Below are 24,991 nucleotides of genomic sequence, written 5' to 3'. Positions count from 1 at the left end.
GTATATGTGTGTGGTGGAAGAATCATGATAGCATACTTGTCACGGGGAGTGGTTTGCATATTAATAAACAGTATATATGAGCCTTTTCCACAGAGTTCAGCACTCAGAGAGGCTCCTGTGAACCGAGGAAGAGACCACATAGCACTGCACCAAAGTGAGTTCTGTTTCAGCTTTCCTTACTGCAAGAATTTGACTTTTCTTCTTTCCCCTTTCTTCTGATCTTATTCTGCCCTCCTTAGGGCTGCTTCTATACCAGCTGCATGGTGTTTGTTTTTGACAAATATTTCTACTTGTATAGCAAGTACTGAAAGTACTTCATTTTTACAGTTTTGTTAAATTTATTCAGTGTAACTCTGACTACAGCTGCTGGCACCGTGAGGGATAACCACAAGCTTTACACATCGTCTGCATGTGTAACTTAGCTGCCCCATCTATAAAACTTTTTTTTTTTTTTGCTGCTTACAGACGTTTTAAGCTCCTTGCTCTGCTTTATACATCTGTACTATCACATGCACTTCTACAAGCAGGTTTCAGAGGTTTCTTCTCTGGAGGCAAAGAAGCAAATTACTGGCATGTTGTAAAAGCAAGCCCCCACTTCTCACCCGCAGCTGATACTATCAGTAATGAGCTGCTTTGATACTCCAGGTATTTGTCAGATACATCCAAAGAAAAGGCAGCAAAAAGCTGATGTGGGGAAGCTCCTGAGGTTCTGCAGTGGACTTCCAGTAAACAAGGAAACATTTTAAAGCAATATTCTATTAGACATGAAGGCTGACATATGCACTCACTTACATAACCAAACCAAATCTAGGCTAATGTCAGAGGAATTAGATAAATATTAAGCAGCACTAACCAATTCCTCCAGGTCACTTTTATGCACTGTTCTGTCCATTTTCCAAATTCCTGTCTGTCCTCTGCTTCACCAGTGGATTAACGTACTCCCATCCTAATTCTCACCATTATTTCATAGAAGAAATCCTTCTGCATCTGCTTCTACTTGCTGCATTTTCTCCTTTCCAAAATATGAGTTTCATTGTTGATTTTTATCTTTTGCTTCAAAATGATGCTCTGAATATCTATTCAGGATTTTTTTTTCCTTTAATATCTCAATGCCTTCATTTTTCTGTGTCTATACTCTTCCTGCACATTTCTTCTGCTAAAAGCCAGCCTTTATTGCTTGTTTCAATATAACCTACGAAACCAACCTTAGCTTTAAAGTATTTTTCCTGAGCATCTATGATCCTTATAACTATTTTGAAATGCTAGTGCATTTACATGCAAAAGCTGCAAACTATGAAAGAAAAAAATGGTCAGAGAGGTCTTTCAGAAGTTTGCTTTTGTTTACCTTTTTGTTTTTAACCCCAAAAGCATCTACCACTCCCTAAAAATGTATACATAATGTGAAAATCCCGTCTCGACAGCACACAAACATACTAGATCTATTTTGATAGAAATTACTCTGAAGCTCTCTCAGTTTTAACCCCCCCCAAAGTTATACATCAGGATTCCTAGAATTCTGGTTTTGTGCAGTTAATAAATGTTTCAGCCTGTTGTCCTCAGTGCAGCACTCATACTCCACTGAACACAGTCTGCTGCTCATAAGATTTGCTCATAAGATTTCTGGTTGCTGTTCGCCATACACAGCCTTCTATTAAGCTGTTACAAAGTAGAAACTGTTGAAGAGAGTTCTCGTTTTTGAGCAAAATCTTACAGGAGTAATTACACTAACAGCTACAGCTGGTATTGATTAGCAAGTGGTATGCCACACTGCTGAAAGCTGTGTATTCACGTCTGCTGAAGACTTATCATATACGCTATAAATCTCAAACAGGTGAATATTTTCACCCTTTTACCAGGTCGTCCAGGAGGAAAATGCAATAAAATAAATAGAATCTGCCAAATTCCACATAAATCCTACACATTGTGAAGAACCTCATTTACCTGTAGTTGATTTGTTAAATTTTCTGTAAAATAAACTACAGCAATGAACTGAAAAAATTAAATACTCTATTTGCTCCTTAGAGATGACTATAGAGTATTGCTGGAATGACCCTGTAAAGCAAGAACATGAAATGGAACAGGAGAAAAAACAAAGACGTTCAACTAATATCAGATAGGCACTTTTACACTTTCAATCTGGGTAAAAAATGGCAAAGCTTTCTTGTGACACCACCTATTTTACATCAGGTGGTATTTGTGGGGATGGGAGAGCAGGTATTGCAACCTTCATAGGCTGCCATTTCTAACTCCCACCCACTGATAGATGACACTAGGATCCTTCAAATACTGCCTCATGCTGGGCTGAATTGGAGGAGTAACACAACAAATAAAAATATACAGAAAGTAGGATTTGAAAGGCTTCACAATTGTTCTGTGGTAAACCTAACTTGCCAACCAGAAAGAACAAATACAATACACCAGTCTCTGTAACTCTGTGCCATAGGTAAATGAGTATTTTGTGCCAGGTTGAGGAACCCAAAGTCAGAGCTAGACTCTGCTCATTGTATCCATGAAAAAGATTGACTTGGCTGTAAACCGTTGTCCAATAAGTACATTCTCCTGAAGTGTAGGGACAAATAGGTTCCAGATTTACACGCCAAGCAGTTCATGAACATGAGTCAAGTGATCTATGATCTACCACCAGACCTAGGTGGTCCCCCAGCCTTCTGTCCAGGTGTTACTCGAGGCTGTAGCATTTCTCCTCATTGATCTTCTCAAGCAGACTGGCAGTATCCAAAGAGCACTCTAATGGGTCTCCTCCAGCTCATTCTGCTGTGAAACCAATTTCAGAATATCTGAAAAAACAGTAGATAAAAACACTGGTGCCACTAGGGTATGCACCGCCAGGCGTAGGCCAGAGGAGGAGGACACAGGAAGCCTCACAGACAGTGCTAGATATCTCTGCAAACTAAATAAAATTATAACAGGTTACGTCCATGGTAGCTACAGGAAATGCACATTGTCCTGAAAATCTAACCCTTTCTCTTTTATGTCTGAAGTGCTCTTTAATCTCAGCTAGTTTGGGATTCACAACATGTGACAGTTAAAGAACTCAGTTTAGACTAGCAAAGAGAATGAGCCGGTGTTCATAGTTCCCCTTGTATATATACACACGCGCGCACGTGGCTGGGGTAGGAGGAAAAAAAAGGCTCTTTCTTTTCCAAACCCAATGAAAGATACTAGGTGGTCAAGATGATTTGATGGTTGTTACGTAAATTACGGTGTTGGATGAACTTGAGAGTTCAGGATGTGGACATGAAATTGTCCTGGCAAGACCAGCAGCTGCTTTTGGAGAGCTGACAAATCCACTTAACACACAGCTAAGCAACTTGCAGCTATCCTTTGCTTTATAGGGGTATTGTGAGTGGGTGTTGATTTATCTGAAGACTACAGAAACAGACACAAGGCATGAATTTTACAAGAATGACTGGTGTTGGCAAGTATTATGATTATTTAGGTTTTTGTTCTACCACAATGTGCTTCAGGGAATTTTTAAAACATCTGATGAGGAAATAAAAGATTTAAACAGTCTCTCCTTAGAAATTATTCAGACAAAGGAGTGGCTAGGATATTTCCTGAGATTTATCCTCTTGCACTTTTATTTTTCCATATCCTTTGTTCTCAGGTGTGTAATTTATTCATTTGAAGCTCATTACATCTTGGGAGGCTGTACAAAACAATTTCAGAAATTTATTTACATAAAACTGGGACCAAGTAATTATAAATCAAAAGGCTGAGAATGAAACAGAAAGCAAAATCATCACAGATGCTCAGGTCATAAGCCAAAGAGCCTGGCAGATGAGGCAGGAGAAGCTGCCCTTTCCCAGGACATTTGTTGGAATACTGAGCAGATCACCACTGTGGTGTCTGGCTCAGTAATGATGATGTGAAGGCACTAGATTGATAGCTGGCCACTCAACGAATTAAGCATGTGCTCACATACAAGAACTACTCTTTAACCCAACACTTGCTTTGACTCTAGCAAAAACATAGGTTAAAATAGAGTTAGGACCAAAACCTGTTTGGTGCTTCCTCCTCCCACTGAGGATGGTATCCCCCACTAGATACTTATCCATGGCCCGCTGCAGCTAATGGAAAGTGTTCCCAAGGACAGTGATGGATGTAGAGGTAGGTTTGAGGGGATGGGGCATTGAGAATGGATGGAAGAGAAAAAGGTGCCCGCTACATCCTAAGGCAGCACTACTTCACTACTTTTTAATATTTTCTGTAATGATTCTATGCATAGTTCTACGTATGGAAAGGCCTATATTGACACACAAAAATACCTCCCATGGAGGTCATGGAAAAAGCAGGAAACAGTAGCCTGGATGGATTTCTGGTTTTTGTTTTGTATGTTAGCTTATTTGTTTCCATTTTTATCTAAGAAGGTATAACAGCTCTTTCAGGAACCTAGAAATGCAACACCTTCCCAGCTGTGTTACTAGCAAAAAAAGACAGTACTTAGCCTGGACCTGCCCATCACCACCTGTCTGCTGCCTTGTGCTGCTGAGATGCAAGCATCCCTCAGTCACTTCAAAGGGAATGTGATGAACTCCAAGTACTGGAGTTCATATAGTTTTGGCTGCAGTCACATGAGGAGCCATCATTGTGAAGGCAGCTGGGAGAAAGCCAATGGACACTCACCTCCTCCTTCAACACTGTTCCTTAGAGTGCCAGTCCATCTAAACTACTTTCACTTTGACCTCTTGCCTTCAAAAACTTCTCAGAAAAAGCATTTTCCCAATCTTCTGCTTAAACCAACACAGATAAGGCTTTCAAAAGCCCTCACGCACATAGCAGGGTCACTGAACGTATTACTAGCACTCCTCAGTAATCATGTGGCAATGCCTTAAGGATCCTTCTCATGTCAGAAGACTCATTTCCACCACAGGTTGCAAATAACCGATGCACTGGATAAACTCCTGAACTCCCCTCTCCCCACCCAAAAAAAAAAAAAAAAAAAAAAAAAAGAGTGCTTGTAGCTCTTTGCAGGTCTGCACCTAATCTTGAAAATCAAGTTAAGGCGTATCAGGCTGTAGCTATTATGTTTAGGATTTGTTATTTCAAAACTCAGTCCTAAATCAAGTTGCATAAACATTTACTTCAGATGATTTGTGTGTTAAACAGAAGAGAGGGTGCAGTGTTTTTTTTTTTTTTTTTTCCCTCTCCAAAGTCCAGATTGCTATCTGGCATAGAAAAAGAAAGGATCAAATTAAAAAGTTTACTTTCTATAATTGGGGTGGAGTGGGAAGAAAACATTGACATCAACTCTCTGAGAAGCAAAGGCCGCTGTTGAAATCTTCCATATGAAGACTTGCAAAGTCTTCCATTAATCTACCAATATTATCCAATCCTCATCCTCAAAAGAGGCATGGAAATTTTCTCAGCGAAAGAAGAGTTAATCAATTAAAACATCTTTAGGCAGAAAAAAAATATTGTCTTTAGTTTTCAAAGATCTAAAATCTCTTTTGAGCCTCTAATATTTTTGACTCCATGTTTAAAAGAAGCAGGTGTTCATGCTTTAGAAAAGGACTTTTGTCCATGTTCTGAGGAAAATGAGGATTTTTTCTTTTAGCTGCATGATTAAAGAGGACCATCTAGCTTCTTCAAAAAGGACTTTGAAGTTGAATATCTGCACTCTCTTAACTTCAGCCAAAACCCTGGCTATTTATCAGCTCACTTTTTTTTTTTTTTTTCAGTGCTATAAACAGAAGCTTGACAGGCTCTTTGAATTTACAGAAACAAGCAGTCTGGGGAGCCGCACGGGTCTCTCCTGCCTGGCTGCGTAACTCGTGGAAATGTCCACTGCTTCAGTGGAAATAGCAGGAAAAAAAACATCACTTGGAAAGGGAAACATTTTAAAATTGGGGAAGGAGAGAACTGCTTTAGTCCTCTGCTCTCCAGTTACAGGGATGAGGAATCTCTATGTTTGAGAAGGACAATCAGGCAAAAATAAACTTAATATACCTAGTGTTTCACAGGTGAAATGAAGCATAATAAGTTTCCTTTAACCAGTGCCTTTCCTGGATAATACATTTCTTTATGCTTCACAAAGTAACAGAACTCTTCTCAGCTCCTAAGCATCCAAAAATAAACAAAATGAAAAAAAAATCCATGCTTTATACTTGTATAGGCTACTTCTGACAAAGTAGCCTACGGAAAAACTCTTTTAACATGTAACAACACTTTTGTCTATGTATACCGTGAAGAAAAGCAGAGCCAGACAACTTCTCCCCTTTCCCTTTCTATATCATGTTTCCTAACTGGCATTAGCACTGTTGGACCCAGCGGCTGGGTTTGGGAAAATGTTCAGCTGAGATGGATTAGAAGAACTTTAGGTTGTGTAAGGTGGCATGGTACATTTAGGACACCACAAAAATACATAGGTGAGTAAATTTAAGAATTACCTGAAATTGCAGTACCAACCTCCTCCTTGGTAGGAAATTCAAAATCAGGCTGTTGGATTTGGATCCATTTCAGACATAGTCACCTATTTTTTCAGGCCAAATTTGCTCAAACTCCATGTAAAGAAACAGCAACTACTTTAAAAACAGTATTAAGAAGGAAGGAAAAATATCCACCAAGCTCCCCAGCTTCAGTTGGGAAGACCCAACCTTCTCTATTTTGACTGGTGGCTAAGTCATGGTCTCCAATTTCACCAGTGCTACCCTAAGTCATATTAGCAGAGAAATATGAAAGAGAGCTCCCTGTGTGAAAAACTACTGATAAAAACTCAAGCTGACATCTCTGTCAGCTTGTATAGTGCTTGCCTACCAGACTTGCATACTACTTGGCTACGTCAAAGTTCTGGCAGGAGTCTTCTGTCATACTTCTATCTTATACTTATACATGTATGTTAAACATAGACCATCTAAAAGGAGTTCCTTCTCTGGGGTTTTATTAATAAAAAATGAAATGTTTATCAGTTAAACTAAAACCATTTGATTTGGAACACGGAGGAAACCTGTGACACAGGTGGACACTTGCCACCCAAATTTGCTGTCTACGAGGTCAATCACCCCCAGACCAGCACAGGTGTTAACTTCTGCTGATTGCATGTCTTTTTCTTGCCCCAGAGTGGTCTGCTATGTCTTATTTTTACACAACAACTCGTATGAACCATGACTGGTGCGCTCATAGTTATTTGTACACAACTACCGTGCAAGGCCCTGGCTGCCCAGCCCTAAAGAGCTCCCAACATAAACAAATAAACGTACAAAGCAAAGCATCACCTCTTCCAAACAGACAGCTTGTTCTGTAGAGGTACAATGGAGAACCTCAACCCAACACTACTGGTTGTGCTTGCTGGAGGGAAACGTTAGATGTTTTAAAAATCTTCTAACAGTGATGGAACCAGACTTTATATATTATAGGAAAAAAACACAACATAGTTTTTCACAGTGCAGACGGGGGACTGAGGAGTTTTTCCTTACATTACTTAGAATGGTGGATTTTTGACAACAGAGATCTCTACATGACGGTGTCTCAAGTGGGCAAAACGCATGCTGTGCAACTGTGATTTACAAGTGGACAAGGACATCTACTGTCTCTCAGGACAAGCAAAAGCACTGCACACCTTGCAGACACTGGAAATGTTCACTTCTGCGTCCTCCAGATTTCTTCATAAAGTTTCCAGTTTAGCAATATTTTTTTTCCCCTTTTCTGTACTAGTACTACCTGAAACTCAGCATTGTAGTTCTCAGATAATGAGAACTACAATTTTCAATCACTTTGGATGTACATATATATTAAAAGATTTAGTTTGTTCCTCACATTTCATTCCTTTACAAAACACAGCGGGAGGATGAAATAAAGGAAAAACCAACCTCATCTTCTTTCCTTTAAAGTTTAGCAAAGAAAAAAACAAAAAACTATTCCGAACACAACCTTTTCTTTCATTTAGAAATCTACGTGGAATTGTTTAGGAAGCACTACTCCTGACATTTCACAATGAATACAAATAAAAAATAAAGCCTACAAGCACTACAAACATTTACAAAAGCATGCTTACAATAAAACTATAGAGTCCTCTAAAATGTCAAGTATTTTTGGTAAACTCCTTGTAGGGTTATTTTTTTTTGGTCGTTATTCACATATGGAAAAAAAATCATAAGCTTAAATACGCATCAGCATTGCAAATATTTAATCACTTCTTACAGCTTATTATTAGAAATTTGTTTAGCTTTTCTTTAAACACTTCAAACAATAGTTTCCACTACTCCCTTGATAGACCAAAATATTCCACAGCCTACTACAACAGCCAGAAAGACTTCCTGAAATTCTGCCAAAATTTTCTTTTCTTTACATCACCTTGCTACTCCTGATTGTACTCCTCTTTCTCATTTATATATAAAATTCTCCCACAGTAAAAATTAGACTGCTTCAAGATGCTTGCCTCCAGAAAAGCTATGCTTCATTCATCTCTAGACCAGCCTTCCTCATACCTTAAATGCTGTCCCTTCCTCTCAAATGACCACACAAAATCAGAAGTAGAGAAAAGTCAAAAACACCCTCCAAAGTCATCCTTTCTTCTTACACACACTGACACATGACCCAAGCTTATTACGTGTCAGAGGTTTCAGGGGATTTTTGTTTTAAAGACTATGCCTTGTAATAAACCTGTGCATAAAGTTTGAAAACACAATAACAAAATCACATCACTTACCTGAGGCACGTTTGAAAACTTTGGAATTCTCAGAAGTTTTCTTTTTAAAGAAAACAACAACTAGGCTGGTAATTTGCAAGTTCTGTTTGCCAAACAGCACATTTATTTTCTGTTAAATAACACATGTAGGAAACTAACCACATTGTAAAATATAACTCATTTTGCCTGCAGCTTCCCTCTTTTATATGATACAAAATTAAACACTTCCTTGGCTTCAGACATAATGGCAGTGATGCTTTTGGTACAAAGTACTTGTAGGTATCTCCACTGGTAGCTCCCACTGCCTGCAATTGCTTGCAATCCTAGCTGCTGACTTTAAAACATCTCCCTTTACTGATAATCTCTTCTGACCCTGTTGTGTGCTGAAGGATAGCAGGTGTCTTTCATAGGAAATTAAGCAGTGTCTTCTGTGCTCATTTGCTGTGATTTTTTTTTCCCTTTCCTACTATTTGTATGGAAAGTGGATGATTTTACTTCTGAGGAGAAAGTGGCAAATGCAGTTTGTGCACTTCAGCATGAATGAAGTACAAGCCTTCCCCTTTTCCCTGAGCAAACAGCCTCTCCCTCTAAAGTGAAAGCTGATGATACATCTTCCCTCAGGCATATGTTTTCCAAGGCAAGATGACTAAATAGAAGGTTGCTGCTCTTGCAAGGCCAGTAACGCTTACTCATTTAAAAAAAAAAAAAAAAGTTCCCCTTCCTTACTGATGGTTCCCTTTCCTTACTGGTGCAATGCAAATTGTCTGTGTTGCATGCTCTATTAATAACACTATGAACTATGTGTACATAAAAAGGATGATAAATAACATACAAGATCTAATTTAAGGCTGAAACATTCTCAATGAGAAAGACCTCTGCATTAGAAGTGGATGTGGGTTCTTTTAGCCAATACATTCAAGTCTCAGCTGAGACCACAGGTCCCTCATATTAAAGTGCTATGTGCACGGAGTTTAAAAGCTTCTTTTTGGTTTAAAGAGGCCTTATGTGTTCATCTTTCCTACATCATCTTTGCTGTACAATCCAGCTGATGAGTGTTTTCTCTTGTTGCTTCTTACACTATGAAAAACATTGAACCATCCTGCAATGTGACTCCAAACATGAACTGAGGGAAGAAATTCACTTGAAACCTAACAAAGTCATTTCAAGCCTTCTTTGGGTTCTGTACAAGGATTTATAAGAATTTGATGGTGTTTATTTCAGAACAACAGTGTAGACTAGCTGCCACAGCAAATTTTGTTTCTAAAATAACTTGTCAGTTGCCTATGCAAGTAAAGTAATAATAGTTAATAAGCCAAATTTCAACACTTAGCCAGTTCTTTTGACTTTGTCTTGAATGAAATCTCCATAAGCACTAGAGGCTGAGCAGGGCAAGCTTGAACAAAATTACTACACAAGAAAGAAGCTATTTTCTGTTACACTATATGATTTTAGATTATAGATTTCACTCTGAGAAACACTTCAGAAATGGCCTGGGCTTGAAGTCACAACAGAAGTAAGTGTAGGCTGAGAGTTCTTCAAACCACTGAAAAATCAAGCCATTTTCTGGAGCTATCTAAGGAGCAACTGCAGGTTGAACTGTAGTTGCCCGTGTCTGAATATTGTGGCTGACAACTGCAGAGCAAAGTGACTAACGCAGTGATTGCAAATTACAACACAGCATAGCTTAGCGTAATATTTCCAGTGTGTTGTACGAGCATGTTTCACAAACACACACACAGTGTATTTTGGTAAAAAGGAGTTCGGTTGCTCATGTCTAAAGTAACCCGGTGACTTCCCTTTCAAGGATGCCCCACTACAAGCTGACATACTTCAATCTGCGAGGAAGAGCAGAAATCAGCCGCTACCTGTTTGCCTATTCAGGCACGAAGTACGAAGACCACAGGATAGAAGCAGCAGACTGGCCCAAAATCAAACCAAGTAAGTAGCACAGATTCTTGTATCTAAAGCTCCCCTAGATATGATGTCAAAATGCAACTGGGGAGGTACCTATGTGTTTCATGACCAGAGAGACATGTTCAACTCTTAGATTCTATGTAAGATATGCGAATTTTATTGCAAAGATTCAAGACAGCCAAAATGTCATTCCTGATGTTCAGACCTAAATCTTCAAGTAATCTAAAATGAGTGACCTGCTGTCATCCAGATGGGCTGTTACTCCCAATCAATTCAGTTCAGCTTTTGCCTGTCTAAAGCAGACCAAATACGTGCTAATCTTCCTGAGTACTGTAGAGGGTTTGGTCTCAAAAACCACACTGCAGCCTTCACCCCAGTTTTACAAAGCCAGATTGGAAAAGAACTGCCAAGAAGGACACACCTTTGCAACGAGAAAGGTCTTCAAAGGAAAGTGATGAGAGAAAATAAATCAGATGACTTAATGACGAAGGAAAAAAAGGATCAAAAGAGGTATGTCAGTATTGCTGTTCCCAAGAACAGCACAGCCCTACAAAGCCTTCTGAGAGCACGCTGCAGGCTACCATGTTCTGTCCCAAGTTTTTTTAGTTAAAGAAACCTCCTTTGAACCTGGGTGTTACTTCTGCTCATTATATTAACCTCAGTTCAAATGAAACCAAGCTTGAGCTGGGAGACTGGGTAGATGAAATCAGAAACATTCGTGCCTTCATTTTGTGGAGTTGTCATGTGCTTTGTATACAGGCTATGAAGGTTTAAACATCCAGAAGGAAGAATAGCACCTTAAATTTGGGGAAAATGCACAACTAATGCACAATGCAATTCCCATTAATTAAGCAATGTTTCTTAGTAGGTTTTGACACCCTTTAAGTAAGTCCAGTCAGCAGGCTACCTAATTCTTGTAGGGTGAAATTAAATTCAACCCTTTCCCAAAAAGTTCTCAGTGACTTGAATGACAAATATGCAAGCACTTGCTGCTGTCCTGTAGCAGTTGAAGTAAACAATGATCTTCAAATCCAGAAAACATTAGCTAACAACCCACAAAGAGTTCAAGCAAAACAGTGGAAAGAGGCTATTTTTGGTTAGAGATGACTGACTTTGGATACCTTTTCTTTGAGCTTAAAGCTTGCTGACCATGTGGTATAGCCTCTCTCTCACTCTCCCCCCACTTCCCCACTCAGGGAAGTGAAGCAGAGGCAAGACTGAGAATTCAAATGAATTGAGGAAAAATCTTATTTTTGACCTTTCTCATATTTAGCTATACACATATTCAGATGCACACAGCAACTTATGTTCTGAAACAAAGTTCAGAGAACATTAGCAACGTGAAAAGCCAGTATCCAAAATTTTAGAATTTAAGCAAGACAAATTAAAAAGATAAAACACAGATAGTGACTTAAAGGCTACAAAGGTATTTATATCTTCGGAAAAGTTATTCAAATAGCAGGTCTATTAGCCAAGGCATTACATCTCTAATTGAATATGCCCAGAGTCCAAGCCAACACACTAAATAATGCAGGAAAATTCTTCCTGTGCACAATTCTTCAGTGTTCATAGGATGAACCTCCCTGTGAAGCATTATATACCCTATCCACTACAGTGTATGCCCTGCTGCAACCCCGTTACCACCAAAAGACTTGGAGCAGAGGCACCTTAGAAATCCTAAGTCACGCTGTCTGTAGCTGTATCTGCTGCCTTAATGAATGATTGTTAGGGCATCTAACCTTTGGATGTCTTTCTTTCTTTCTCTTTATGTGATGTGAAAAGTGTGTGAGAAGATTTACTAAGGGTTAATTAGGATTTTTCATTTTTTTCTGCCTAATGGCCTTTCATAGCAGCCTCTGCTGTGACTGAAGCCTGGATGAAATTTCACAGTAGATGAGAAATTCAGTACAATGATTTCCAAGGACATGCTACCGCTCTCTGATTAAGGAAACCATCTGTGCAAAATTTATTCTGGTTTAGAAATTTCAGGCTTTGCTTTCAGTCAGTCAGTGGATGGGAACTGGAATGAATCACGCTAATTGACGAGGAAAACCCTCAAATATCAAGAAATAGTTAGCTGTATTACTGAAAGTGCTAATACATCTCATACCTGGATGCTATACTTCTGCCTCAGTAAGACTTGATAATGGAGGTTTTTGCCACCAGTGGTGCCTGCATTGCAGACAGTTTGCAAGAGATTCAACTAAAACCAGAGTTAAGACACCTTGTTCTTGCAAAACAATGTAGCATTGCTAAGGAAATTGCCTGTAGACCAAAAAGCTGATGACTACCACGTCCTCCTCCTCTGTGGAGCAATTGTTACTCACAGTAATTCCAGACAAACTAATCTTCCCCAAGCAAACCATGAAGCGGAACTCTGCATAAATGGTAGCAACAGGGCTTTAAGGCAAACAGCCTTTCATCTTATCAGATCAATGGTCACTGCCCCAATATAAGTACCTAAACACTGGCTTTATGACATGACTTAGCATGAGAAACAATTGCCTCTCAGCTATGTTGTGTAGGGTTTGTGTGTCTTAACACGACAATAACATTTCATATGGCAGATGAAACCTTTCACTGTAAGGCAAACAAGCCACTTGCATTCCCTGTTAACCTGAATTTTCAAAATGTGCCTCAGTTCCTTCTGTGGAGGACTGGATTGAAGAGGGAATGGCCATCAGAAAAAACACCAGTCCTTGGGAAAGCGAGTTACAGGAACTTGGCCAAAAATTTTCAATTTTCTCTCCAACCCATTGAGTACACACAGGCATAGTTCACTCTGCTGATGGATTTTCTCACTACTGTCATTTCTAGTCTAGAGATGACTTCTTGTGAAGCTCAGGTATATTTTTTCCCATTTTGCCTGCGTTGTGTCTGCTCCCATAAGAACAATTCTCAATTAGCAGATTCTAGTCGATCTCAGCCTGGTGAAAACAAAAAGGGTGCTAAAACAGTAGGGGGAATTACAGCTACATTTTGATGCAACAACAGCTAAAATAGCAGCAATTTGGTATACACCACTTGTTTTGTAGGCCTCAAAAATGATTAAAATTTGCCCAGTTCATTGCACATTGAGGTTAAGAAGTAACACACAGTCAAACTGCTTTCTATTAAGAACTATGCACATTTGCATACAGTATGTTTGCATTTACCCATTTATCTTTGGTAGATCTAAAACCATTTTAGACGGCAAAGCCTTCAAGTACAAGGATAGTCTCTTCATGATTCAAGGGAACAGGTCAAATTCTTTGACTTTCTCTAAGAGCACAAGGAGTTGTCTCCACAGAGGAGAGGTTTGCTTTATCAGTTACCAAAACATTAAAGTGCAGTTTCACAACAAACACCACCCTCCCACCCAAATCATCATCCCATACAAGTTAGAAAATACTGCCACTCTTCTGAGCAAGAGACTTCATTATTTCTTTTCTGTAAAATTGAAAGGAAGATAGGAAATGCCTGCATTGAGATTAACGTGCAGTAAGTTCATTTAGTAAGCAGACTTGCAGCTGCTGTAAGTTTAATTTTGGACTGGACAGAAAAGTGTGATGTTTTTGTTGTTTGTTTTGGCATTTTCAAGTGGCTCTCACCAGCAAGCTTGTCGTTTTAGCTTCTTCAGTCAAATAAGTTACTCCTTGCTCCTAGAAATACTGTCTCACTTGATTTTGTTTACACCCAAGTAGTAGGAGTTTATTTTGCAGGGGAGAGGTTTTATGTTTATGTTAATTTTATGTTTTATAAAATTAAAAACATATGTCATTTGGCTTATACGCTCTAGAATAATTTTTTCTGTAGCTCAACATTTTTTGATTTTCCTGTTGTTACCAACCAGATAGTTTTTGGTAAATTTTCCATTTCAGGCAAAATTTGTCTTTTTTATATGAACAAGTTTAGGAAAGCTAATATGCAAGTAGTAGTGTTCATCAGCTTAGTACATAATGTAATAAATAAATAAATAAGAACACCTGAATCTCAAGCAGGAACTTTACATGACCTGTTGCTCTATGTAAAGTCAATTGTCAAAATAAGTAAGCAAGCTCATTTTTTACATTTCCTTTTGAGTGGACTGACTTGAATGTACCACATTTAAACTGCAGTCAATTCAAGATCTATGCACAATCACATAATAGGCACTGTCAAGATCTGTATTACCACGTAACAGACTCCTCACAAAAAAGTGCCATTGCACTGACAAAAGACATGATAAAGCAGAGAATCCCCTGCAATTGTGCACAGAGTTAGCATCCCCTTGAAATATTGGGCTAGCGTGCAGGAACAGCCACTGCTCTGTCCCTCATTCAAGGAATTTGAAGCAATGACGATTACGCAGACTTTATAGTCATAGCAAATGATGCTTTAATTGCACTAGTAGTTGTAAACATCCCATAAACTGCTTAGGGGGTGGAATGGTTCATGAAAGGTCGTCAGGAAACTTGACAGAATAATTGCACTGAAAATATTTCCAACCTAATAAGTGAATCTTTAGACATATCTGGCAGCAGACAAGAACTTTGTGAGGGAGCACCCGCCCCATTTCCTGAAGACTGGCTGCTACATAGCTCTAGCTAAAATGGGTATACCAATAACTAGCACTGGGTAAAAGATAGGGCATAGCAGTGTCTTCCAATGGAAATCTGAGTTGTAATAGCTGCACCACTAAAGCTGGACCTACATCTCTAAAAGTTATGGATGCTGGATGTCTCCAACTCCAGTCTGGCCACTTCTCAGGAGCCTTGCTCCTCTGCTGGCCTTACAAAAAGTAAATATTTTGTATGTTTCTATTGGAAGATGCGAAGTATTTGATGTGTTTTTCATGATCCAATTTAAATATTAATGGAAGGGGAAAGTAGTAATGGTCAGTTTTCAATGCAAAGGAGAATCTATTTCATTGAAGACACTGTAGTAAGAAGCATAGCTTTGACACTCAGTTTCCCCCATTTTTGACTAGTCCATGTACTATGACATCAATCTCAGCTGCTTGATCTCACCATTAACAACATTAAAAATGATAAAAATGTCCTGTTCTGTATAAGAAAGAAAAATAACCAAATCACATTCTGAAGACACAAGAAAGGAAATAATATCTTCCATTTACCATCTGTTATGCTTTAAAGACTTCATTGCTTAGTAATGATAACAATATATTCACTACCTCTTAACCAAAAAAGAGCCCCATTATCCCATTATAAATCACACAACAATGAATCTTTATTTAAAATCCATGGGACAATGTGCAATAAAATCTACTCTGATTTATTAATTTTATACTGCATTATGAGTCATGTAAGTATGAATATTTCTACTGCACACAAAGCAATAGCTATATTGGTGTATTTTTAATTTTAAAAATTAGGGTGTATTTTTCCAGGAAAGGGTAACCGTATCTTAACGTAAACAGATCAACAGCATGAAGAGGCATTAATGATGTTTTCAAGGAGGGTATAGAAAATTACTAGGATTCCTGTGGGCCACCAGAAAAATAAAATAATCCAGAAAAGGCCAAATCTCTGAGAAGCAGAACTGCCACACTGCTACCCTGAAGCTGTCTTTTGCACCTTCACCCATGTTCCTCAACTGTCAAAAAGATGTTTCATTTCCTTTTGCTGTCATCAAGCAAGCAAACAAGCTGGCTTTCATTTTCCTTCTAATGAGCAACAGAGTAAAACGCCAGTCAAAGCTGTGGCTGTTCGACTTCCCTTCCATGTGTAAACTCAGTGGAAAACAGTCTGTTCGGTTCCTGGATTAAGCAATTTCAGTTTCCCAACCTGAACTGTCATTGCTGTGTTTTGACAACTATTGCTACAGAGGCTGGCTTAGTCACGTTGACCTAGTCAAATTTGCTTCGGACCAGCCACACTCTCACTGGGGCCAGTTAACTCCTTCAGGGTAGCCCGCAGTGCTCCTGAGCTGGCTACACTTCATCTATCACCCTCTCACCAAGCTCAGCCTTGGTTTGGTCTGGGGTGTTTGGAAAACCACTGTAAGCAGACAGTGCTGGCAGTGACATACCCACCCACTCTACTCACATGTGCTTGAAGGATGTGCTGGTATCCGACATGAACAAATATTTCACATCTCCATGGCTTTGGACACACTGGTGCCCAGGGCATTCTGCACTGTAAGTCCACAGCACAGAACCAAAGCCTTTCTCATTTTCACCACCAGAGAGCTTTTCAGTTCAGCATGCTGGGATGCTCTTTTCCTGTCTGGATTCTCATTGAAGCAATATGTGGATTTCTCAAGACCTTGCTGTTCCCTGGATAAGAAACATGTGAAGTCTTCTATGCAACAAGTCAGTTGTTGTTTCAATAACAACAAGCATTGTATGTTTTGTCCCTGGGGTAAAGCAGTTAACTCTCTTTGCACTCTCTTGCTTCTGCTAGTCATCAGCATTGATATTTATACTGGCCTCACAGTGCACTGAACTTGGGGAAAAAAAAAAAAAAAGGTACTGTGCTCAGATGCAGAGAAAATCCACACAAGAATCCTGGACGTTTTGTGCAGCTGCCAATTTAATTTTGCAGATATAGATTTGACATTTAAGTTCTCGTACCTAACGTGACTCTCACATATTACATGCTAAACCACAGAGCCATGTGGCAACTTTATTATTATTTTTGCAAACAGGTCACAAGTGCATCAGGCTTCATTATTTTTCTCCTTTCATCATTCATCTGCTTTAGAACAAAGTGTTCCGAATCACTCACCATGAGATCCCATACAATCTGGGGTGCACTTTCTTAGCACAGGGGGAATAGGAGTCAGAAAAGCAGAGAGGTCAGTAGCATTCGTGGAAAGCAGGTGTACATCTAATAGGCAGCTGAGCTGAGCTACCTCCAGGAGCAACAAAAAATTAAATCACTAAAGACACTGAGTTGAACTGACACATGGATTCCTCCATTTCCCATAGCTTATGCTAATAAGGAGTCCGATCCAAGCCATATCTAAAATGATAATTAAAACAAATGACCTGAGGGAACAGCATGGAGCTGGGACAGGGGAGGGTCAGGCTGGGGGTTAGGGAAAGGTTCTGCACCCAGAGGGTGGTCGGGCAATGGGACAGGCTCCCCAGGGCAGTGGTCACAGCACCGAGCTGCTGGAGTTCAAGAAGCATTTGGACTGTGCTCTCAGACATGTGGTCTGATTTTTGGTGGTCCTCTAGGGACCCAGGATTTGGACTCGATGAATCTTGTGGGTACTTTCCAACTCAGGATTTTCTATGATTCCATGATTCCCAGGAAGAATGTATATGCAAGACTGAAGCAATTTAGACTGCTTTTAGGAAACCTAGTTAAGCAATGCACAGAGTCTTTTTTGTAGATCAGGCTCATTAAGAACTAAATCCTCGAATAGCAGTGGCATTCCAGCAGTCCCATAAAGACAGTTCTCCTGGGTTTGAAAACACCTTGCACCTTTCCAAAAGCCCATGTTCTCACTTTTCCATCACCAACTTTTTATATTGCAAGCCAGTCTTAAGATGAGCACGCATCTTATTTACAAAACGTGTAATGAAGATGAAGACCAGATACAAAGCATTTGGCTGGATTGATCAGCACTTGCAATCCCATACACCAAATTTATAATATAACATCATTTGAAACACAGAGATTTAAAATTCCTCTGGGGAACAGCTGCAGGTCCCCACGAGTGGATTCTTACCACCCTAAAGGAGACAATTTCACATTACTTTGCATGAGATGACATTCAGGGAAGCCCTGTACTTACAGAGCAATCAGAGAAATCTCCCACCCCATCAGCCAACTCTGCTGGCATTCTTAAATCACAAGCTAGCGAAGACTTTTGTAGTGACCAGAATAGGTGAGGGAACCAGAATAGATGTCTAGAGTGTGTTCCCTTTATGCTACACATGATTTATTGGACCTTGAATTCTCTGCCACGTATCATATTGGTGACCCCGTGGTCACCTACTTCTCAATTTTTCCAGCTTTCCCTGTTTTTCCCAGCTTCAGCTTTGTTCCAAGGTTCCAGCCCCATTTGATAGCATGCTGGCCAAAACACAGCACAACAGCAGCCCAAGTTTTCACATATGTTATATTACTAAATCAATGGCTCAAAAGTAAGATTTATTTCTTATATCAAACTCTTACACATATCCATCACGCCTGCTTAGTTTGCCTTCCCCTATCTTTAATGTCTGAAGGCTTTTTTCCCCATAACTGAGTTTTTAGTTTGAATGCAAGCCGAGTCAAGCAGATTTTAATATCTCCTTAGTATTTGTGTCAGTGTGAGATTTGTATTTGTTTCTCGGTGAGATAAGCTTTCACACCATCTGTTTTGGAGAATTGTCACGTGAAATGGCTCATCACAAGATAAGTTCAGAAATCCAGATACTTCTCTGAATCACTGCTGTTGAATTTAAATCAACAACAAGCAAAAAAGTAACTTTGTAGTCTTGGCCCAATCTTGCTTTTCATAGCTCAGCTGGATTCCGCACTACAAAATCTTTAGCAGTGCTTTGCCTGACCTTGACAGTCACTCTCCTGGGAACGAGAAAGCAGGGAAGAAAAAGAAAAATAAGTCTATTGAAAAGTCTCCCTGCATAAGGAATTCAGGATATCTAGGGGCTCTTCAGGCTTCGGAGCAGGAGGCTAGGAAATAGGAAATGCAATACTTGATTTCTACACTACAGCTGCCTTCTTGCATTGTGATCTGGTTACCTCCTTAACCTTACTTTTCTTCTTTTTAGACTATGTCTATAACATTTCCCTACAGAAATACTGTGAAACTCTTAAGTGCTCTAATCATGCTTTCCCTCCAAGGGTGAAAATGGTAAAAGTGCAACTGCTACAGACTCCCACTGTTAAGGGTTGTGATTAAATTTTATTTTATTTTTCCTCTCTCCAAGCTATCCCGTTTGGAAAAATCCCTATTCTGGAAGTAGACGGAGTTATCATTCACCAGAGCCTGGCGATAGCAAGATACCTTGCCAGAGAATCAGGTAACACATTTGACAAATTTTTTGCCCTGTTCTGCACCAGCCTTTCACATTTTTGAAAAAATAAATAAATAAATAAATAAAATAAAAAAATCCAATCACAGCAAAAACAGAAGCAAACAGCTTGACAAGCCCAACCAGGCAGAAGGATTTCTGCAGGACACTGGAGCTGTATGACAAAATTTAGAGCCACTCAAATGTCACATAAAGACTAAAAACCAATCAACCGACCAAACAAACAAAAAGCATGGTTCAAAATAACAGTCTGCAGCATGAAGTGCCACGATGTTCGGTTGAAGTCACTTGGCAGAGCTTTGTATTTGCACCATAGGTATGTACATTTAGAGGAAAACTCACAAATAATCCCCTTTACATCTGAGTTTCCCTCTGCATTAAATGCCTGGGCTTTGGCCTGACTTTCCCGGCCAGCTAACTTTATTCTCCTGTCTCTGCATGACAGAAAACCTGTCCCTGTGACTCCTTATGGCTCTCCGGGTGCTTTTCCAGACAGCTAAACTTGAGCTGTCTTACTAACCAGGAAACACCAGGGCGAGGAGCCTTTGAAAGCACTAGAGATTATCACAGCCAGCAGACAGAGCACTCTGAAGCAGATTTAGGCAACTATTCTGTGCTGGCAGAGAGATTAGATCAGATGGTGACTTCACTCATCTTTAAATACTACATGCTAGGAAAGCACTCAACCAACTAGATCAAGTGATATAAGACTCTTTAGTGATGTCAGTAATCAAAGAGAGTAGTCAGGGCTTGCTTTAGGCCAGCTAGCTGTCATTCAGACTCATCTGCAAACCTAGTCTGTTTGAAGGCAGATGTGTTGGTGGTGTGCTGAACATCAGCAAACTGAAGACGGGCTGGGAAGTGAGTGCTATCTTTTTTTTTCTTTTTTTTTTCTTTTCTTTTTTTTTTTTTTCTTTTAAAGTATTCTCAGCAAAGAGACACAAGCTGCCTTTCAAAATGTCTCCAATATATCCCACGTTTTCCGTCTGAGGAAACAGGGAGAACCACCCAGCACTATTCTCCAAAACACTAGCATGACGTATTTTCACATGTCTAGCAATAAAATCGCTGCCAATTTCCTCCATCTCTGATATCATCTACTACTTGCAAGGGAAGGGAATGACGAGCTTCCACGTGGTAATATGAGGCAGCGAAAAATGATGGGAAAGTCTTCTTTCCACCCACACCACCTCCCTGCCAGTCGCCTATCAGGATGCTGATCTGGAACCGTGCTCCTTTTTGTGCTCCTTTTACAGTCAGAAGTTCCCACTTACACATTCCCCTGACGGCTTTTCCCATCAGACTGCAACAGAAGCATCCCTCTGGAAAATCCAGACCATGCTGCTTACGTGTCAGTGCAAATAATAGATGCTGCTGCTGTAACCTCCCTTCTTATGCTTGCTTCACACAGGGCTGGCAGGTCAGACTCCCGTGGAACAGGCCCTGGCTGATGCCATCGTGGACACCATCGATGATTTCATGACACTTTTCCCATGGGCAGAGAAAAATCAGGAAGTGAAAGTAAGACAATCGCTAATTTAAACAAAGATACCACTTAAGCCACAAACGCATTTCTCGGCATCTCCTGGAAAAACAGGCACATGCCAACCCTTAGGTCCATCATCTTAACTCACCCCAACATAGCTGAGCTGGAGGACATCTGTGGTTTTTCCTCAAGAGTAACCAAGCCAAAGTCTCCTCCTCCTCCACCTGATTTTTGCTCCCAGTGGAAGCAGCAATAGGTCATCCTCAGCTTTCCCTCCCTGGTTCACCTTACACACATCAAACTGCTCTTCAGAGGGGCAAGACAGGACACTCCCATCCCAGCCAGCACTGTAATACCTGTGTCCTGCCACAGACTAAACTCCAGACTTTCTATTTCTGCTAACTCAGCAGGACTAACAGCTCCATCCCATCTACACTTTTTTATTTTTACTTCTTGATTTCTTCTTGACATTTTGTGTCAGTCTTCAGTAACTGCAGCTGCCAGGGACAAACGTTTTCACTTAATTACGAGAATAGCATAAGGCTGTGGGTGCTGCTGAAAAGGCGAGCATCATATCCTCACCTCCCTCACTGTCACCACAACCGTGTTCTTCAGACCCTCTAGGCCCAGTCACTGTCCTCTTTGGTGCTTCTGCAAATACCAATGCTGAGGGTACTGCAGGGGCACAGGCAAGTCCCGCAGCACCTGAGGTTTTTGGTATCTGTCTCTCTCGCTATACTCGCTTACCAGAACTGCAGATGCAAGCCCTGCAGATTTGTTGCTCAAGCGACAGGGCGATGGATGAGTGAACTCCGGCGTCGTACTGGTTATGCACAGCTCTGACCCAGCAGACGACCCGATCCTTTCAGGAAAGTGGTGTAACACCACACGTAACCATTAACCACCAGTGCAGCCACCTACCTCCAAACATTTCAGACTGAGTGGGATATGGGATTATAGAAAGTGTGAAAGACAAAACGTTGACAAAAAAATAATAATAAGCGATGAAATTTACCACAGCGCTCTGAAATCTTGCAGAAGGAAAGCATATGTGTAAGTTTCAGTATTAAAAAACACCAATTACTTCATCGCCTAGTGGCTTCCTGAAGTTTTCTAACATGGGGAGGGAAGCTTTGACTCATGACTTTAAAGCAATGGAGGAACAGCCACACTACTGCTCACAGAGCAGGGCAGAAACACGGCTGCCACAGTCCCGCTGTTCTGTCACGGGGAAGCTCTCGGCTGTGCCCCAGCTCGTCCCAAAGCACTGCTCCCAAACACAGGCCCAGCTCACGCCACCACCGCCGAACGCAGAAGGGAGGAGAGGTCACAGGCAAGCCTGGTGTGCCTGAGTGCACGTATGCTGCGAGGGTGTGCGTGGGGGCCAAAGATGATGTAAAACCTTGCTGTTCTGGGTGTTTCTGGTATTTCTGGCAGTATTAATTCTCCCTTTCTCCTCCTGGATCCACTGCCACCACCTTGTGGTGGAAGTGTGGAGTACTGGAGACTTGTGAGCTAAAAAGATTAAAATAACTTACACATGGCAAAGGAGAAAAGTCAGAAAATTTCCCTGTGTGACAGGAGGAACGCCTTTCTTTCTGACACGATTTGAGTGAGGTGTTATCGTACCTATCCAGTAGCAAGAAAAAAAGAAAGAAAATGAAAACAGGCAAAGGAAAGTGAACACAGGTGGAAGGTGGGACAGATCACTACCTTACTGACTACAAGATATAATGCAGGGTAATAATATATTCTTACATACCCACACATATTTTTGCAGGAGGTGGTTACACTTAAAAAAAAAAAAAAAAAAAGAAAAAAAAAAAAAGAAAACCTACAGCTACAACATTTCTGGGTTGCAAACTTCTGGCTGTTACTTGCAGTACCAGCACTCAGTTACTGAGCTCTTAGCAGAAGGAGATGCCAAGACTTCAATTTGGTCTGCAGAAATAGTGGTTGTATTCCAGCCAGCATCTAGTCTGCTGCCTTTTCTAATTTTTATTTTTTCTTCATTAATCTGAATTTCAAAGCTGTTGAAAGTAACTCTGTTATTATACAGCAGTGCTTGTTTAACCTATGTTGAGTGCATTCCTCCAAGAAAAAGTCAAATATTAACTGTCCCAACTGTGCCACAGGACAGACCAGCTAACCACAGCAGTTTGCAATATCACTCATTTCCATACAGGTGGCCAGAGAAAAGGAGGAATACTTCCTTATTCCCGAGAAACAGTTAACTCTTTACGAGCGGCCTCAAAACTTTCTGCTTGGGGAAACAGCAGAGAAACACCACTGCTCAGTCTTATCCTGCATCCACTAACATGCAAATAAGGCAGGTACCCTTCAGTACAGACCTTAGCCTTCAATACCACGTATTTTAAGCAACCCAAATCTCGTTGTGTGGACAAAAAATGGAGAATAACCCACTAACATAAATGAGCAAAGATGCATCCAGCAAAAGCTCAAAAACCTGGCTGCATGCTTCACATAAGACGGGCAGGCAAAGACAAATAACTGGCCAAGATTTGACTGACAGCAGGAAAGACTTGGTTATGGGATTCTGGAAATTTGATAGACTGCATGCGGAAAGAGACCATGAGCTTCAGTCCCCTACATGTCTAGTTTTATCGCTGAATTCTTCCCAAATCTAGTGCAGGGCTCCTGCCCTGTTAATACCTGTAGATGAGCAGCACCACCACACACTGCTCTGTGGGAGCACTCAGCATCTTGCAGCATTAAGGGAGCAGCATGGCTCAGAGTCAAAGCCTGGGTGTTGGGGCATCTAACACACCTCCCAGGTAATTACTTCAGTTTTCAGAAGCTGTACAGTGCCCATTTGCACATACTCAACTGACACCTGCTGCTGCTTTTATCTTAAATATCTGCTACTTCTGCTTCATTAATCCTTACCTGGATGTTAACAGATTCCTTCCTCCAAAGAGTAGCAGGGAATAAGAAACAGGGAATACTTTAAAATTTGGGCCAGACCAAACGATTCCACCGTCACCTTCTCCAGTTTTTTCTGTCCATCTCTCTCACAAGAAACCCCCAAGAATTTAATTTTGCCGGCTGCTGTGCATACCCACTGATGTACATGTGCTTTGTTCTTCCCTCAGCAACAAGCATTTAATGACATCCTCACCAACAAAGCACCTGAGCTACTGAAAGATTTGGATGCTTTCCTGGGGGATAACAAATGGCTGGTGGGGAAATCTGTAAGTATTATTTTTATTTCTCCCTTGCCAACCAGACTGCCAGTAAAATGCAATTGTTGGCTATTGCTGAATTTCTGGATTTTGCGCCATCCCATGGTATCTTACAAAAAAAAAAAATGTGTTTTTTCTTACTGATACACAACTGGTTGCTTAATTGCAAAGCAAGTTTTGCTCATGCCTTTAGAAAAGGCAAAGTAGGACAGATTTGTATTTGCCAAATCAGTTTCCATGTTGACACAAACTTTAAATGCATTTGTACTAGTTCATAGAGATATGAGTTCAGAATTCTGCTTAGAGTCACTGCTCAGTTTAATATATAAAAATAAGAAAAAAAATCAAGTCCTTCCTACAAATTTTAACAAATTTTTATTTGTTAAGCTTTGCATTGTATCTAATTCCTAGCTCTGTAGCCATAAACTTAAAGAAAAAAAGCTCAAGGCAGATCAATTCATGCTTCATTTTTGTAGTTTGCAGAGACTATTAGTAGTCCCAGCTTTTGAGATTACTGATTAAAACTGTGTTCTCCCCCTTTCCACCAGGTAACGTGGGCCGATTTCTATTGGGATGTATGCAGTACAACACTTCTGTCCTGCAAACCTGACCTGGCAGACAAGTACCCCAGGCTTTTGGCTCTCAGGGACAGAGTGCAAGCACTTCCTGCTATTGCAGCCTGGATCCAGAAGAGACCAAAGACAATAATGTAAATCAGTTGTCCAGTAGAAAAACAAATTCATATTTTGATTAAAACACTGCAAGCATCTTAA

At 40.3% G+C, this 24,991-nt stretch overlaps 2 protein-coding genes across 12 annotated transcripts in view; one reads left to right on the top strand and one right to left on the bottom strand.

The window, feature by feature from the left end:
* LOC137856401 (melanopsin-like) overlaps positions 1-10,428 on the bottom strand; it is a 76,761-nt gene extending 66,333 nt beyond the window's left edge. For 7 of the 11 annotated variants that reach the window (XM_068681743.1, XM_068681744.1, XM_068681741.1 and 4 more), the window contains exon 1: positions 8,666-10,425. The gene's annotated coding sequence lies outside the window, so the exon portion shown is untranslated. Of the gene's footprint in view, positions 1-8,665 lie in introns of all 11 variants that reach the window. The other 4 variants (XM_068681752.1, XM_068681750.1, XR_011096427.1 and 1 more) reach the window with 3 other exon arrangements.
* Positions 5-24,991, top strand: HPGDS (hematopoietic prostaglandin D synthase). Its single transcript, XM_068681758.1, has 6 exons — positions 5-154; positions 10,449-10,582; positions 19,425-19,517; positions 20,941-21,050; positions 24,129-24,227; positions 24,767-24,991. Exons 2-6 carry the CDS (start codon positions 10,450-10,452, stop codon positions 24,929-24,931), a joined length of 600 nt encoding a protein of 199 aa, XP_068537859.1. The 5' UTR covers positions 5-154; position 10,449; the 3' UTR covers positions 24,932-24,991.

Source organism: Anas acuta, chromosome 4, assembly GCF_963932015.1.
Source record: "Anas acuta chromosome 4, bAnaAcu1.1, whole genome shotgun sequence".
NCBI lineage: Eukaryota > Metazoa > Chordata > Aves > Anseriformes > Anatidae > Anas > Anas acuta.
This window is presented reverse-complemented; position numbering and strand designations above follow the sequence as displayed.

Coding starts and splice junctions, on each gene's coding strand:
- HPGDS (XM_068681758.1), top strand. CDS start 10,450: ATGCCCCACTACAAGCTGACATACTTCAATCTGCGAGGAAGAGCAGAA. Junction 10,583..19,424: donor CTGGCCCAAAATCAAACCAA/GTAAGTAGCACA, acceptor CCTCTCTCCAAG/CTATCCCGTTTGGAAAAATC. Junction 19,518..20,940: donor ATACCTTGCCAGAGAATCAG/GTAACACATTTG, acceptor TGCTTCACACAG/GGCTGGCAGGTCAGACTCCC.